We start from the raw sequence: 17,975 nt of genomic DNA, 5'->3' as shown, positions 1-17,975 counted from the left end.
CAGCCTCTTGCCACTTTTCTGTCATATTTTATAGTAAAGTGAATATTTCAGGGTTTTGGGTCTAATCTTCAGCTCAGTTGTTGAAAATACCTGTGAAACAAAAATGTACAGTCATATTTAACAGTGCAACATTATTGCTTGGAACAAATTATCTAGATAATTGCCAATAAATTGAGTCATCAGTTAACCAATACGTCTCCGGTATCCATGTTCACAGTGGGTGTGTTTTGGGTGATCTGGTGGTCATGTGACCACATTATGCCGGACAACACTCAAACACGTCATAGCTTCATAAACACACAATCTAGATACACACACATACAAAAGATGGTACAAATAAGAAATATATGAGGCGACAAGCTGCTGAGACACTTTCAACGACACGGTGCTGTTTGTTTGTTTGGGCTTCGATGACTCAACAGACCAAACGAGTGGAACCTGTGTCGTTGATCCTGAGGCGACGGCAGCTCATCTCTCAGCTGCTCCTCCTGGTCTGATCACACAACTCTTCTGACGATGCTACAGCAACTTCCGACACAACACAACTGTCTCAGTTTATCACACACAGAGACAGAGACACACACACACACACACACACACACACACACACACACACACACACCCACACACACTGAGTCGTATCCCCTATAAGCACCAACCATGGAAAGAACAAATCATGAGAACGAGCATTTTTAAATACCTTTTTTTGTCTTTAATGTATTTACAAGCGTTGAACCTGCTGTGTAGGTCTGGAGTATTACAAGCATGTCTTGTTTCTTGCTCAGTGAACCTGGCCATTTGCTTTTTAAAGTTGCATTTTTGCTCTTTTTTCGTTTGAATGTATCTGGTTTGTTCGTCTGCGTTTGTTTTCGACAGTTCTGTGGACTGACCTGCATCGCTTCATGAATGCATACCTCGACCTCTCATGAGGTGTATGTACATATCAACGCAGAATAGGCCGAGGTTCTGTGGTTATCAGGAGGATGACCTTTGACCCCCGGCCGTCACACACGGACAACGGTAACAGTTCCTGTGCATCCATTTGATTTTCATTTCTGCTTCCCCTTCATCCCAAAATAACTTTGTTTTACCCTGTTTTAAACCAAACAGTGTGGAGTCCGGGGAGGCTATTTCATTTCATTATTATTTTGTTATTATAATTAATTATATTGTTATTTCTGTTCTGTTGTCGTGAGCATCTGCAAATGTTAAATAACTTTCATATTTGCAGTCCTTAAAAAAATAATAAATTAAAGAGTCCGGAACCTATGTATCTTTTAAGTCTCTTCTTATAAAGTAACAAAAGAAAAGTAAGTTAAAATTTAAAACAAAAATATTTTCTATGTATAATACAGGTATTTAGTGCTTCCGCCGTTGGAATCCAAACTCAAAATGGCGGCATGTTTCAGAACCGTACCGCAGAAAAAAATTCCAGCCGTAAACATGTCGTCCTGCTCACGCACCCATTTTGAACGTTTGTTCTGCTGTAAGGATGTAGTTCTACTACGTCATGTCCCCCAGGGGTCTCCCCTCGTCAATTATCTTCCGACTCCTCCTCCGCCTCCCGCAGCCAGGTGAAGAAGGCCGTGACGGACTTAAGGGCCACGCCCTTACCCAGCTGCTCGGCCAGGTCTTTGCTCGTCTCCCACTTGTAGAACGCGTCCTCGGAGATGACGTCCTCGTCGTACAGACAGTCGAAGAACATCCGGAGGAGGTCTGGAGAACAAATACATGTCAGTCATCGTTTCAGCTGTGACGAAACGGAAATAAATCACATTTTTCTGTGAGGTGAGATCAATTCCTAATGTTATCAATTTAATTAATGTGATTTGTATCTAGATAAGAAACTGAAAATGGATGGATTAGAAATTACTGAAGACGGCATTGTGTTTTGCAGTCAGAGTGATGTTCCTCAAATGAACAAATCAAGTTAATCTCAGTGGAAAATAATTGAGATTCAAAGTTGTTTACAGAGGTCTCAGCTTTTAATCCAAATTGTTCCAAATGTCCTTAAAGTGCTCAAGAATAAACGGAAATAGGAAAATCTACAATTCAATATAACAAGGCAAAGTTCTTCTACTGATGAGAATCATGTGACAAGAAGGAAAGCTCCAGAAAAGCTACTAAATGGACCTTGTGGTGAGATTGAACTGTAACACTGGTTTGATCACAACTGAGAACTCGTTACACAGTTTATTCTTAAGAAACGAAGAAAAAGATCATGTTTGAGTTTCAGTGAACTCTGATGCAGAACTTACTTGGAGGCTGATCGAGGGTGACGATCAGCGCCTGAAGTGCATAAAGTGCTTGCAGCTGTCGCTCAGTGTCTGAGTTAAGGTACTTGAGTAATACAGGCAATCTCTTCTGAATGAGGGCCGTGTCCACTCGACAGTTGGTGTTATCATCTGCACAGAGAAGCAGGAGGCAGAGTAAATTCATTCGCTCGGCAGAGAGTAAATATTGTAATCAGCGGTGCGATTTGAGCAGAGGAGTCTCTGCTCCGGGTGGTGGAGAGCTTACCTTTCACTGCTGCCTTACACACAGCCGTCATCAACGCCCTCAGGAAGGGGGACGAGCTCATCTGAGATTCATCCAGGTTCTCCTGAGAAACAGAGAACAGAGGAGGAGGAGTAAAAACACAGCGTCTGTCAAATTCACAAGCATCAGCTTAGAAGTGATGACACTGAAGAGCAGTAAACACGAAGCCCTTTTCAGACATGGCCTGAACGCGAATGGCCTTTCCCACATGCACAACCCTGCCGGAGGTTCTCTGCACAGACGCATCGACAACAAATTATCTGCATTATTCAGGCGAGAGGTGGAGCAGCCGGGTGCAGCAGGCAGAGGCAGGAAGTGACGAATTAACTCCGCTGCAGAAATCACATGATCGTGTACCGACACTGTCATTGGCTCTTATCACCACAAACTCTAGACATCTTCGTTGGTGTCTTCTACATGTGTGACGCTGCTTTTTCAGATATAGAGAGATATTTGTTTGATTGTAAAAATGTATTGAAACATGAAGGGTTACGGGCCAATGAAGAACCCGTGGAGAGAATTTGATAAAGAAATAACGTGGAGATTTTGAAGAAAATAACCAGGCATATTAAGAGGACTGATATCTATGAGTGTGTAATTTGGTGGAGCTTGATTGAATTTAGGGAGACTGTTGGGCCTCGGAGGAGGTATGTGCTCTACTGGGTGCTTCTGGTTTTACTTATTTTTTATATTTACCAGATATTGGTGCAAGTTCAAAGTATGTAGATGTGTAGTGAACGTATTTCTGGTCTTAAACTGGAGCTTATGTTTTCATTTGTTTAGTTAGTTTGTCAGCAGGATTTATCAAAAACTACTGAAGTGATTTCCATGAACGTTTGTGGACCCAAGGAGGAAGCCGTTAAATTTTGGAGCAGATCCAGATAAACAGGTGGATCCAGGAATTGTATTGATGACATCTTACCAACAGTCGTGGAGCAACATTAGCTTCAAGGTCCGAAATATAAGTATATTCTGTTACTCTACAACAAGGTGTAACTAAGCCCCACTCCGTCTGCCCTTCAGGATTTTTGCCACTAACTCAGAGCAGAGACTGGTTGTCACTTGTCGTACCTCCACCCAGTCGAAGATCTGCTCGTCACTGGCCATGTCCTCCAGCAGGAGTCTCTCCAGCTGTTGTCTCAGCTCCTCGGGAGACCAGATTCTTTCAGACAGAGTCGCCTCGGAGCTGGAGGTGTCCGCCTGGATAAACTGGAGTTTCTGTTTGAGTGGGGACAACATTGATATGGTGAGGAAGTATAGAAGAGGGAGACGACGTGGAAACAATAAAAAACTTAAGTTCTTATTTATCTCAATTAGTTAAACAGTCTTCAAACAGTTGATCGATGGTAACTGAGGGTTTTCTCCCAGTGATATATGATGAGCGTTGACCTTCATCACTGACCTGTTGTGAGATGAAAGCCTGGACGTCCTCTTCCTCCGGCAGAAGGTCAGTCCAGTTGAGGCCTGATTCCCCCCACAAAGAAGCCACAGTTCGATGACTCTGTGGAGACGAGACGGGACAACGTCACAAACCTATGCTCTGAAATGTCTTTTTTATTACGTCTAATTTACAGCAGGGAGAAATATTTAATTAATAAACTTACTTAATGAATGAGAAAAATATTTGCTTCAAATCAAAAGAGCAAATCAGCCTTGTTGATTTCAATTGAGATTTTTCATTTTACTGGTTTATAAGAATTATAATAACACTGAATGAATAATCCAAAAAAATGCTACAGTGAACTCCAGTGCAACAATAAAAATATCAATATAGTCTGTACAAGTCAATAATCTATGTATATTTACATTATATCTGCAGTTGAGTCACTGGTTATGATCCACCTGCTTCATTATGAGAACAGGTAACAGGAAAAAAGAGTGAAGAACAGACTGAAGTGTTTCTTACCATTTGTTTGCATAGTATGTGCAGTATTTCAGAGATTAAGATCCCAGCTCTTCCCACAGGAAGCAAAGGTTTGCTTAATTCACTGTGAACAAACAGAACATGACAGAAATTAAAATAAATCTTAAAAGTCTGAACATATCTTTACTTCACACACAGCTTATTTTAGAGCAGAGTTCATCACTGTCAACACGTTTGTGGCCTTTTCATGTGGTTATTCTTCTTATTTCTGAGACAGATGACTAAAATGATCAGCTAGAGAAGTTTGGCCTCCAAGATCCGATTAAAGGTTCTTTCCTGGACACCGACTTTCACTTGATTCCACCCCTATGGGCTCCATGAGCATGTGAGGCTGTCTCGTACCTAAAGAGCTCTCTCATAGAGAAGCCCCCCTCCTTCAGCACAGGGCTGAGCAGCTCGGCCAGGTACAGCCAGATGTGGGGAATGTCGATGGCCATGTCGTCCGCTTGCTCCAGCATGTCTGCAAACCTGGGAAAAGAAACAAGGATGTTGTGGTTAGAAAAAAGAGCTGCTCCCAAACACGTCTAATTACTGAGCACAAACAAAAGGATTTCTTATACTCAATTTAAATTCAGTAAGTTTAGAACCAGAAAATGCTAATTACTTCTTCTTTATACCTGATGTTATTTAAAGTTTGAGAGTTGTTGATGAATTTGTAAGAACAGAATAATAAGGAGAAACCAAACAGTGGTTTTCTTTTTAGGTATTTTAAAATACACTGAAAATTGGCCACAGTAAAAGGGACAGAAGAAGTTTTGTGTCTTTTAAAGTAAATAAGAAATGTAAAAACAGTCTGTTCTAGAAAAAGCATCCATGCCCAAAGAGACATTTCTCTATTAGAAATACCAAAAACCACAAACCACAGGAACCTGTCAGTCATTCTCTCTTTTTCTCATATCGACATGTTTATAGGTTGTGAAAATAATGAACAGGATGATAAATGGCTGAACAACATCAACTAAATCTATTTACTATCGTTTTCTCCACACAGGGTTTCAAATGAACTTTCAAGTAGAACTGATCAGGGGAACTGACCCTTTGTAGAGCTGGGGTTTGGGCAGGATTCCCTTCTGCGCCAGCTGGAAGAGGAGCTGGCCCATGTGGTCCCGTGTGATCTGACTGCGCTCCAGAGTCGACTCCACCCCCACACGTATGAAGATGTGCAACTGAGAGCCCAGATCAAGTTCCTCCACACACTGGACAGCCTCCTGCAAGAAAACCAAGAAGCATGGTCAAGACTAATACTTTTATTCTTCCCTTTAAGAAGGTTTATTCTATGAAATTAAATATTTATTTTGAATGGGGGATAGATAATTTACTGATTTATCTTGTGACATCGTTTATATTCTTATTAGCGGCTGTTTGTTGGTGTGAATAAAAACTTTATCAGTTATCAGTTGACTGGATCTCAGCACCTTGAAATCGTTAATGTGCAGGAACTCGTCGATGATGGACTTGGATTTCCTCTCGATCTCCTCCTCAGACCGAGCGGGTTTTTCTATTGTCTGGACAACAGGCTCAGGTTTCACTGTCAAGGCAAATAAACAACCACAGTCACAACAGTGTGTGTAATGGCAGAGAGTGAATGTGTCAGCATTATCGCCATGTCTGTCCGGTGTTGGGCAGCACCGTGCGGCTCACCAGGCTCTCGGACTCTGCTGCGCTCTGGCTCCGGTTTGTCCTCGGTGACACTCGGTCTCCGGGGCTCGGCTCCCTCTCGCTCCCTGTCTCTTCGTGGCTCCTCCGGGGTTTGACTCTCCAGCAGCTCCTTTGAACTGCTTCCCCTGGAGAACGGACCAGGCCGAGACGAGGGCGGCGCAGAGATCAGCGGCTTGTCGCTGCGCTCTCTGCCTGTACTGCTACGACTGGTGGGGGACGAACAAACAAAGAGTCAGGAAGGATGTCAGTGGAAATGAGGAGCTCTGAGAATCAAGCTTTTCAACCAATTTGGAACCTAAACTAAACCAGCTACTACAAATTATTATCTCTGACCTAAACAGAAGCAAAACCAAACCATAATAACAAAACTAATTTCTTTCAAATTCAATGAAAACTAGTTAATCTGAGTTTTAACAGGAGAGGATAAATATCAGAATCCCAGAGACACTCTCCTCATGTTTCAGAGAAAACAAACACCAACAGGATCCTTGAATCAGACAGCGTTGTCATCTCATACCTTCCCAGAGTTCTCCTGGGGTCGAAGTCTGGGTTCTGTGGAGGAGTGGTGGAGGGTTGAGGGGAGGGGGTGGACTGCAGCGCTGAGAAACGGTTGAGACCCGCTGTGCGTGATAGTTCTGTTACAGAGATGAAACATTACAAGAGAGATAAGTGAAAAATAACGAATGTGGAAGATCAGAGCCAAGGTCCAGTCATTTAGAGGAAGATGCGTCACCTGACTCCGTAAACAGGATATGCTGTAAGTTACTGTTTTATATCAGGGTTTCATCAAGTCTTTGACCTTTTTAAGAACATAATGAAAGAAATTTTCATAAAATGTAATAGATATGAAAGACTATCAGACTCCCAGATTTCTATCAGGCTTAAAATCTTAGATGAATCAGTGACAACTACAGCTAAACAGAGCGGAACAGTTGAAACACTGAAGTGTGTGACGCCCTGTCATCGATCTTCTAGTTTGAACTCTAAACAGCTGCAAGACTCCCGATCACAAGACAGCAGGTCATGTAGTGTGAACTGCTCAGTGATCCGACAGCTTTAAAAGTCATGTGGTGAGACCTCACCTGAGTCACTGGCCTTGGCTCCTCCACTGCTGCCCTTCACCCATGTGACTTGAGCCCGGGGGCCCAGCTGGATCTTCTCGTCCATTTGAGGCTGCAGAAAGAGAAGCGACAATGATCACTTGTGACATTTCCAGCAATAAAAACTTCAGCAGAAATACAGATGACAATAGTAGAAAATCTGAAAGGAAAAGTAAAAAGGTTTAGACTCAAATCTACAGGTAAACTCTTTGTTCTCAAAATGTCCAGCAGAGGGAGAACTAAGCTTCTTTCCAAAGCAGTGGCTGAATTCTGCAATGCCCAATGTTAATCAAGGACAAGTCCCAGCCACATTACTGCATCCATACCATACGTTTTATTTTGTAAACATGAGGTGACCCAACAGCTTAGTGAACGCGTGTGCTCCCTGTTCTACACTGAAACATGTCAGAGTGCATCCAGCAGGTGGAGATCCCAAAAAGTCTCTTCTCCTTCTATTCTGCAGTACCTCACAGATCCTTTGTGCCACCTTTGCACTGCCGAACATGTAAACTACAGTAATGCAGATCAGATGGGAGCAGGGAGAGTTTGTACAAACAGCCCGGTTGTGACGATTCCAAGGATTAATCATAAACAGTTACGCGACCCGAGTTATCTAACCCTATGTACGGTTTTCCAGCCAGAGAACAGAAACCACGAACGAGGAAGTCTGAGACCAACATGGAAAAACATTTAACGAACACGAGACGAACTTGTCACAACACGAAGAACGACCTCACCACTTTATCTTAATTACAAAGCTGGCGATGTTCGACCGAGACGGAGTTTTCAAAACAGCCTGCAGATTCAGCACAGACCATCAGGCACAAAGAATGAGCCACACAACCCTTCACGTCGTCTGTGATCAGTTTCTACTCAGAGGTCACTGCTGATTTCACAAAATCTACTATATTCAACTTCTCTTGTTTTGATTCATTTTTTCTATATTAAACTTATTATACATATCATTATGTATATCGTTGAATTGATTTACTCTGAGTTGAGGGCGTGAAATCGTAGGCGTGAGGAGGCAGCATGAAGACATTTAGTGACGGTTCTGAGGAAAACTAAGTAGAAAATAATGATATTTTAGTTGGATTCAACTCAATCCAGCTCAACTTCTGATCTGTGCAACATTGTAAGCACAAACACAGTTAATGATTAATCTACACACCAACACAAATGCCCCTGTTACGAGTCTTTTATCAGTAATAACAATGTTCAGTATAAAATCGAAGGAACTTGCTTACCAATATCTGTATCAATCATAAAATATTATACGTTTCTGATTGTACAGCAGCATCTTAACAAGTCCTGACTCTGCTTTAGGTTCCAACTTTAATTCAAATTAACATTTCAAATCTCTCAGATCAAACTATCATCAAATCAAAATTTCAGCTCAAGTAATTTAAATGTTTGAAGTCTGTAGCCAATTCTCCCGATTTTACCCGGAGGTCACGTCTGACAACGGCTTAAGTTTCCATGGAACACGACCGGTTACCACATGGTAATTGTTTGTCATTGTGATTCCAATGTAGAAATATGAGCAAATGAACTATGAGGGACAGAAAGTAAATGGCAGCTTCACATGATAGGAGCGTGTGCAGTCTCCTGTATGCAGTGTTTGTACACTCCTCACAGCCTCTGACAGCTGGTCTCACCTTGGAGATCTTTGGGATCTTGTTGGGGTCGATGGTCCTGCTGTTCTTCGTCATGGGCACAGTGTTCCAGGTCTCCTCTCTCTGTACGCGCTGATCCCTCTGCTCTCTCTGCTCCCTCGGATCTGTGGAGACACACCCACACAACAAAAACAAACAAACAGGGAAATAAAGGTTTAAAATTGGTTCACAGGAAATACAGTGGAGTCAAACGGCTGTGAAAGTGGCAGACGGAGTGACATTTCTGAGGCATGCTGCGTTACAAGATGAAATATTATAGGTCAGCTAGCAGATGGGAGGGAGTGAGGGGGCTTCCTGTCTGCTGTTGGGCACAATAGCATCTCTGCAGGCTATAGGGACAGGAAGTCTACAGCCTGGCTTCCTGAGTCACTATAGCTGTGCCGATGTGATTCTAAGCCTTAAAGAGGATTTAGACTGCAGGCCTGACCTGGCCGTCTCTTGGTGTCCTTGGAGAGCAGTTGCTGCTGCACTTTTCTCTGCTCCTCCTGCTCTTCAATCTTCGCCTCCTTGTGGATCTGCTCGATGGTTTTCGGACCCTGGTCGGCTCTTCTAGACACCCAGTTGTGCTGAAGAAAAAAAGACAAAAAACATAATGACTTCAAACCTGAATCAGACAGATTCTGTAGTTTTAAACAGATTTCTTTGCTCTTTATCTTTGACAGTTCAGAGAATTTAGGAGCATGGGTGGGTTTTATCACACAGTGCTAGATACATCTGAGCATAAACAGAGGAATCAGTCAATCACAGAGGAATATTCGAATGACTGGAGAGACACTGATGAATTCATTAAAGATCAATAGTTATCACGTCTTCCTCACGTTTCTTCCATTTTTCCCTGTTCAATGTTTCTATGGAATTTTGAGTTTGCTGTGTTTGATGAGATATTGTCTCAAGAGGTAAATCCATGAGAAAGGACTCATTTACTGGTGGTAAGAGCTTTTTTTATCACCATCCCAGGATCATATCAAGCTTGCAAGTACTCAATAGAGATTTTCCTCCTTATGCATTTGTGAGGAAGAAGAAGTAAAAGTGAGATGGCTGGGCATTTTTGGCCATAGTGACATATTCCTAAGAGGGTTTTTTCCTGCTGTGTTTGTGATGGTTTATACAGTTTGGCCTAGAGCTAATACAAATCTGCCGATTTGAGCCTTTCACTGACATATTTGTATCTGCGTTTATGTTTGCTGATATGAAAACTTAAATTTACAGAATAAACAATGTAAAAAACCTGCATTTATATTTACATAAAAAAATTTGGTTTGATTTATATTTAAACTAACATATGCCACTATACATTTCTTTGCCATAATCTATATATCTATCTATATCAGTCCTTCTACAAAGTGTTAGAATTCCTTAACAACAGCAGTGTAAATATTCATTCATTAGAATATGACCAGAATATCCAGTATCATGTTCCAGGTCATCAGACAGATCAGTGAAATAAATCTCTGTGAAAAAAATCCATCTTACTTTGAAGACTTTGAATGTCGGACTCTTTACAATTGTGCAAAATGAAAGAAAAATCGCAAAGACCCACTCACCAATCTCAGGTCTATAATATCCTGCAACATGAACCGTATCCGAGATGACGTCTTCCTCTCTTTGACGATTTTTTCCATCTGGTTAAAGTACTGATCCATCCGAGGCTGGTGAGACACAGAGGGAGAGAGATGGTTAATGTGAGACGTGAAGGTCATGTTCAGCATGTCTCCATTCAATCTACCAGACAGCAGGTTGCAGGGATTATTATTCTACAGAGTTGACCAATTGTCCAGTTTATTACTTGGAACAGTCCCGAGATGAAACCGGAACATTTCATCAACAGCAGCATGAAAACCGTAATAGCCAGAAACGAACGGATGCAATTCTCTGTAACCGTCCAACATTAAAGCTTCCGTGCTCAGGAAACGACCACATTAAACAGGATGAAACTCCTCTGAAGGACAAGTTGGATGATTTATTAGCACATTCTGTCAGATTTAATGTACAGAAAAATATAGAAAACGTAAAAAAATGTAACAGAAATATATTTCAGTAGGAAGCAAAACAGGGAAAACGCAGCAGAATGAAGTTATGGAGTTTATTTAAGTTTCCGTGGTCAGATGGTTTTCTGTTTGCAGGGTGACTGGTATAAGATGAGGATCAAATCACACATCACAGTGCAGCAGAGAGAGAGAGAGAGAGAGAGAGAGAGAGAGAGAGAGAGAGAGAGAGAGAGAGAGAGAGAGAGAGAGAGAGAGAGAGAGAGAGAGAGAGAGAGAGAGAGAGAGAGAGAGAGAGAGAGAGAGAGAGAGAGAGCAGAAAGGCCACTGGATCATTCATGTCTCTCCAAGTATCTGAGGACTCCGGCTGAGTCCAGCTGGGAGTCACTGAGTGAGGCAGAGCCGAGTGGGGACACTGAGGGGATATTCCCGTTTCCTCATAACCTACTTGTAAGCAGCTGCTGTGGGATTGAGTCACACCGGAACTTTTTTCTTTTATGTCTTGGAAACTGTGTCCTTGTAAATCAGAATCACCTCCTAAATCACTTATTTGACACGTGCAGAAGAATATATCTTGGTGGGTTGCAAGCAGAGACATGAACTGATCTTCGGCTGCACTAATGTCAAAAACACTGCTGACAAAAAGTTCACATCACATCTTCATCCCTGCAAACAACGCATTTCTCTTAATATTTTATTTTGGAAAGGGAAACCAGCTGCATATTATCCTGTAGATTATATTCGAAGCTTTCAATCTGTAGCCTCTTCAATCTGTAGCCTTTTCAATCTGTAGCCCTTCAGACCTTTCTAAGACCATAATAAAAGAAATTTAAGATTTATGTAAAATTAACTACCACCAGCTCACCTTGGCCTTCTCAAAGTCAAGGTCCTTGCCGATGGTGGTGAGCAGTCTGCACAGACACTCCAAAGACTCTTGGTCGTGGTTCTTCAGCAGCTTGACCACGCAGTCATGCATGATGGCCTCCGTTAACATCTTGAGCTTGAAGAGTTCGCCGATGAACTTGATGTTGCCGATGGAACGCCGCCGGGCAATGTCCTTGGCCTCCTGCAGCTCTACCTGAAGACGATCACGCTCCGTCTAATGGGACCAAGGAAACAAACCTCTTAAAAAAAGAGTTGAAACAGAAACTAAAGATGTCTTCGGTAAAGATCCGGCGTCACACTTACCGATGCAGCAGAGTCCAGCTCTTTCTGCTTCCTCTCAAACACCACATCGTCCACCTTGTCTTTCTCAAACTCCTTCTGACAGCGGTTTAGCAGCAGCTTGCGAAAGTTCACTGTGTTGTTGGGTTTGTCAGTGGTGGGCACTTTGAGCTGCACATGAACAGTAAGTGGAATGAATTTAGTAGAGAACATAAGCATTAAGACAAAATAAGTAATGAACTAACCCTTAAAAAACAGGAGATTTCTGCGGGTTTAACAATTGTTTTTATATATCAACTAATTAACATTTTCGTACCTGGATTATTTTGATCTTAATGACATAATATATGTAAGGTTATGGTTATCAAATGATGGCAGACAGAAAATTAAATAGTTTCTCTAGAACTCTTGTAAATAGAGTCTATAATTGAGAATATGCACGTTTAATAAATCGTGATTTAAAGGATTATTTGTGACTGATTTTCAAGCTCCTTCATAAATAGTGTGTTGTCTGGTGTAGACACTAGAGGCATCAAAACAATAGAACTACATCATCACACTGTACTGAATTGTGTTGCTTTTCACAGCATTATTCTGCATCAAGGCAGAGCTGAATATGAACCAATTGATCCATTTGCTGCATAAACATTTAGCAAGTTGTTGACTGCATATTGAGACACTGTGTGCACACACCTCCAATAGATGGTTAAAAGATCACTTAATTCCTCCATCGTCTTTTTGCATCTGATGAATGCGCCACAGTTTACGAAAGAGCAATATTGATGTACTTCTCCAAATCCAATTTAAACAATTACATTACAAACACAAGACTCTCTCGTTCCGTACACTTCTCTGCTCAACTAAGCGACCTGCTTACCGTGGCGAGGCAGCGGCACATGTTCCCGTAGGCCACCGAGAAGCTGGGCTCGTCGATGGCTTTTTCAAACACCAGGTCAATGACTCCTTTGAGCCTCTCCTCCGTGTCGATGGTCAAGTCCGTCACCTGCTTCATCAGCTGATTGAACTTCTGAGGCGTCAGCTTGTTCAGGATACTGCGGACCTTCTTGAACAGGTCCTGAGGGGAATAGGTCATAACAGGTACTTAAACTCTGAGGTCATCAAGCACAAGATCAATCTCTCGCTCCACATGACAAACTAATCCTGTTGTAAAGCTACTATTGTTGATAAAGACACGGTTTCCCAACACAAGTTGGGAGATGAAATTATGTGCAACATTAAATAATTTATCAAGTAATACGGAAACTAAATACTCACAAAGCTTTTCCAATATTTACAGATTTTAAACATACAAACCTATCTATTTTTACTGGAATTTCCAATACTTTGAAAATCTTCAATCACGTAGACTTTATTAATTATAAAAATGTGTCTGTATATGTAATTTCTACATGTGCCCACTGCTTTGTGGATTTCAGTTTTTGTATATTTGGTCGTACCTGTGTGTTCTGTGACTCTGGTTCCGCTGGGAGGCTTTCCCTCTTCATGCCTGGTTTCCAGGCATTCTCTGATTTCTTCAGCTGAACATCGTCGTGCACAGACAGGCTCATGATGATCTTCCTGGGTGGTGGTCGCCGCGCCCCAATGTTTATAAGCTTTACACAGGAAGAAAGGAAAAACAGTATTATTACTATGACTCAATATCTTATAAATTAGCCCAAATAACGGATTTTCAATTCCAGTGTTTAAGTTTGTGTGAGTTTCATAAGTAAGGCAACATAAATGTCATTTAGGTGATCCTCTCACACACTGCCAGCGAAGCTCTCGCCTTATATTTGACGATAAGATGCTTTATAAGTCTAATCAATCTTCTCCCCTGAGATTTGTGAAGATAATGAATAAGCCTATTTTCCCCAAAATATTCTTTCTGATCAACCTGATTTTGACCCGTGCAAAAGCAAAACCCTACTTAGATAGCTCAAGAGTTTTTCTGTGTTGAATTAACCATCAGAAGAAACTCAAATCCTCCAGTGGTATCAGATCACTGACCTCTAACAGAATTATATAAATTAGGAAAACATCCTCTACTTAAAAGCAGCGTGTTATCAAGTGTTGACTGAAACAGAAGCTAGAAAGTGGAGGAGAGTGTTTGTTTGTTAGTTACTTACTGGAGCGCCTCGTCCTCCCATCATCTGTCTGCCAAAATCTGCAAAGGCAGGTGTGAAATCAGGTCCTCTGGAAATCACCCGAGAATCCACGACTCGAGATGGCAACTTGTTTTGGTTCATCTGCAACACAAACACACACACAGACACACAATGAGCTGAACAGCAGGGGGAGCAATGAACCCCCCAATAGTAGCGGGCAAAAAGATTCTGGTGTGAAAATGTGTATGTGCGCGCGTTCTAACTCAGTGGACCCTTAAAGGTGACCCTGGCCGAATGACAGTCATATAGCACACTACCAGCTCTTGCTTTATGTATTTTTACTGTACTGGTAATAAATGAAACTGGTTTGGTTCAGCGAGCTGCTCAGGGAGAGAAGTCAGAACCAGATGTTTAAGAGAGGGAGGGAAGGAAGAAAGGAACGCGGGAGAGAGTGAGATAGTTGTGGGGGAGGAGGGAGAAGAACAAATCCAGCTCTTTGTCTTTCAGCCGTCTTTGACTTCCTCTAAACTCCTTCCCAGTGAGATTTCACCATCTCCCACAGAGAATATGAGATGGTGGCATTGTACCAATCAAGTGTTCGCCAGTCTGGCTGTTCTTTTAAGAGCGGTGGGGGAGGGGCACGTACTCTCAACACTGCCAAGTGTGACATAATGGAAATGTGATTTTAATCAAAACAGCATTTACTGGGCTATATGCTCCACCCATACATATGTGGGGATCAGAGCAATGGACCTAACTCTCTGTGGTGCATCTTTGTTCCAGTGCAAGTAAAGAGAGTAGAGCCCAACACAGCCTACTGCTACGAGCCCATAACGAAGAACAATGTGTTAAACTCTACATTAGAGGTGCAAATAACCATTACTTTCATTATTTATTCATTTTATTTATCATTTAAAAGCCCAAGTACTCAGCTTTACTTCCTCAGGAATGACCACTACAGTTTTCCAGAGCTTAATGTGAGGTTTTCAAATTGTATATAAGTTATAACTATAAAACTGAAATAAAACAGTGAAATAAAACACCAGATTATAAATCATCCCATTTTAGCAGCTGGAGGCAAAGAATCTTTGACATTTTTTACTTCATGACTAATCTACTGATTGTTACAGCTCCAAATAATAATCATTTCTGTTTACAGAAGCAAATAATGACACTGAAGCCAAAATGGACGACATTAAAGCTGAAACAACTCCCTGATCAATAGGATCATATTTAGAAAGAATTTTAATAAATTAATTAATTCATCTTTGTAATTTTTTATGCAAAAATGCCAAACGCTTACTACTTCTGACTCAAATTTGAGTAAGGGATCACAAATTGAATATCTTATAGTGTTTGAACTTAAAAACATCTGGCTCGGGGAAACCGAAGAGCTTTTGATTTCATACAATCCAAAACAACTCAAGAAAAATTCTCATCAGATTAATTGATAATAAACAAAAGTAAGTTGCAGTGCTTTACATCCTATCTTTATTCAAGAGCGTGGTGTTTCAGTTTGAGAGCACTCAATGATTTCATATTCAGACTTTGTGATGCTTTCACTCAAAACCCTGCCTCACACTCCATTAGCCCCTGTCTGAGCTTAGATTCCCTGCACTCCAGCTTTTGGCTCTTCTCCTCGTGCTCACACTGCTTCTGAGCATGCGAGAAATGTCTCTTCTCGTATTTCACCTCTGTTCTTGGATTTTTCTTTTTTCTTCTGCACTTGGATTTGTTTGGGCAACAAGTCTGTCACAATTCCCCCAACCAATAGAGTGCAGGGTGTAGTGCTGACAAATGAAAATGTCAATGTCAAACGAATGTCCTGCTCTCAAACTGAAACACTAAACTCTTGAATAAAGACAGGAAAAAAAAAACGTCACCAGACACATTCCAGTTTTATAGTCACATTCAGAGAGTTTGCCATCTGCTAAGGAAACTGTCCGGACATTTCCATTCATTGATTTATTAACCCTCGGCTGTAATAGGTTTAATCACAGTGTAATACTTTTGTCTAACAGTCTTTGAATCTATGAGTCTGTAACATACCTTGTCTAGCACCACGTCACTGATTGGTGGGAGTCCCTCAGGCTTCTGTATGCAGGCAGGCTTGAACTGGAAGCCCAACAGGAAGGCCCTGTTATACTGACGCTTCCCACTGGGATCGGCCAGGTCTGGACAACCAAGAGAAAGAGTAAATATAGTAGCTTTACACACTGGCAACTCCAAAAGGCAGAAATAGAAAATAAATAGAAATAAATTCAAGTTCTGCATATGGTAACTTCAAACTGTCCAGAGAATATGGTCCGTCTTTACCTTCCATATCCTGTGGAGCTCCTGTGGAATTCTCCTTGTCCCCAGGGGTGGCTCCACTGTCGCTGCTCTCCGTCTCTGAGGTGTGGCCGGCTCCGTTCCTCATGGGCTCCATCTCAGCCTCACCGTTCTCCTCTGGGGCGGCGAGCTTTCCGTCAGCCTCTGGGCTGCTGGCAGGAGCAGGGGTGGATGTGAAGACTGTTGCTAGGGGCACAGGGCTGTTGCTCAATGGAGCTGCCTGCAGGGCCTGGTCTCCAGCAGGTTGATCCACTGACATTGGCTTGTCCTGTTAAGGAGGCAAGATTCAGTTTTCAGATCCCTCATTATTTGTCAGTTAAACGAGAATGGCACTCATACCGCCAAGGTCCAACAGTCCCCTTATAGATCCACTAGATCCGCATTTTATTTGGATCTACACCAAATTGCACACACTCATAAATATAAGTCACCTAAACATGCCCGATTTAGTTTTTCATAAGATCCATGAATTATTCTCTAAGAAAATCAAAGAAAATGGAAAAATTCATCATTGTGGTGCAGATCAGGACAGATCCAGGATTTTTTTTCCATGGTTCATTCCCCACCTCTCTAAAATATATTTTTGCAATCAATTGTGTAGTTTTAGTGTAATCCTGAAAACTAAAGAACCAACAAACGCAGACAAAACATAACCATCTTGGCAGCTCAGCTGTAGGTACGCTAACTTTATAGTGTTTGTTCTGTGTAGACAAGAAGCCGTGTAACAGCCTGTAAAACCTATTTGTCAGTATGAAAACTCTCCCACAGCTACAAGCCCAGAACCAAACAATAAAGGAAAGGAAATGAGCACAGGACAGAGCTTGATTTAACAGACAGTGGGCCGGGTGAGGTTGAACATGATGGATAACTCCTTCGATGTCGTTCTCGGAAGATAACAACACCCCAAAGTCATTTACGTCTGCTTCCCCAACCACACATGTGGAAACATTTTTCACTTGAACTATTGCCTACATTGTGCCTTTCCTCTTCTCTCTCAACCTGTCTCACTCCTTTGATTCTCTTTTAAAATGACTTGTATTTGGGGAAAAAATGGTGACAATACCTCATTAAATTATTTAAAACACAATTTCTTGTCTGTGTGTCGACAGACTTCTGACAAGAATGCACATACAATTGATGATATATACTTTGAAGCTTGTCTTTTCTTTCCCCCCTTTCATCCGGTCTTTATTTTTACCTCATCCTCCTTTTGAGGTGCGTCTCCAGCAGAGATCCCTTCATTTGGTTTCCTCCAGGTCTTTGGTATCGCAGAAGCCGTCTGATTTACTGCAGGACAACACAGAAGCAGGAACATGCAGTTAGTCAGTAAACAGCAGAACCACAATGGATTTAGAAGTGAAATTTGTGTCCAAAAGCCAGCGATGACAAGAAAATCTGTCTGTATAATGAAACCTTATGACCAGTTCTACACATAAAACAGATATAAAATGCTTTATGGTCACGTTGTTATGTCTTCATTGCCTTGATGATTT

General features: G+C 41.7%; 1 protein-coding gene across 1 annotated transcript in view; it reads right to left on the bottom strand.

Moving 5' to 3' along the window:
* Positions 1-689: 689 nt before the first annotated feature.
* Positions 690-17,975, bottom strand: part of eif4g3a (eukaryotic translation initiation factor 4 gamma, 3a) — a 45,679-nt gene continuing 28,393 nt past the window's right edge. The window contains 23 exon segments of the mRNA XM_034586288.1: positions 690-1,716; positions 2,259-2,405; positions 2,521-2,602; positions 3,610-3,756; positions 3,941-4,039; positions 4,445-4,526; positions 4,805-4,930; positions 5,498-5,670; positions 5,878-5,990; positions 6,104-6,327; positions 6,639-6,756; positions 7,204-7,294; positions 8,880-9,001; positions 9,325-9,463; positions 10,442-10,546; positions 11,748-11,981; positions 12,071-12,217; positions 12,924-13,121; positions 13,504-13,659; positions 14,173-14,292; positions 16,201-16,325; positions 16,468-16,750; positions 17,681-17,769. Coding sequence (XP_034442179.1) covers positions 1,535-1,716; positions 2,259-2,405; positions 2,521-2,602; positions 3,610-3,756; positions 3,941-4,039; positions 4,445-4,526; positions 4,805-4,930; positions 5,498-5,670; positions 5,878-5,990; positions 6,104-6,327; positions 6,639-6,756; positions 7,204-7,294; positions 8,880-9,001; positions 9,325-9,463; positions 10,442-10,546; positions 11,748-11,981; positions 12,071-12,217; positions 12,924-13,121; positions 13,504-13,659; positions 14,173-14,292; positions 16,201-16,325; positions 16,468-16,750; positions 17,681-17,769 — 3,302 coding nt within the window. The 3' untranslated portion in view covers positions 690-1,534.

The sequence above is a fragment of the Hippoglossus hippoglossus genome, chromosome 5, assembly GCF_009819705.1.
Source record: "Hippoglossus hippoglossus isolate fHipHip1 chromosome 5, fHipHip1.pri, whole genome shotgun sequence".
NCBI classification, from domain to species: Eukaryota; Metazoa; Chordata; class Actinopteri; order Pleuronectiformes; family Pleuronectidae; genus Hippoglossus; species Hippoglossus hippoglossus.
The sequence above is the reverse complement of the archived record's forward strand: the minus strand, read 5'-3'. Positions and strand labels throughout refer to the sequence as shown.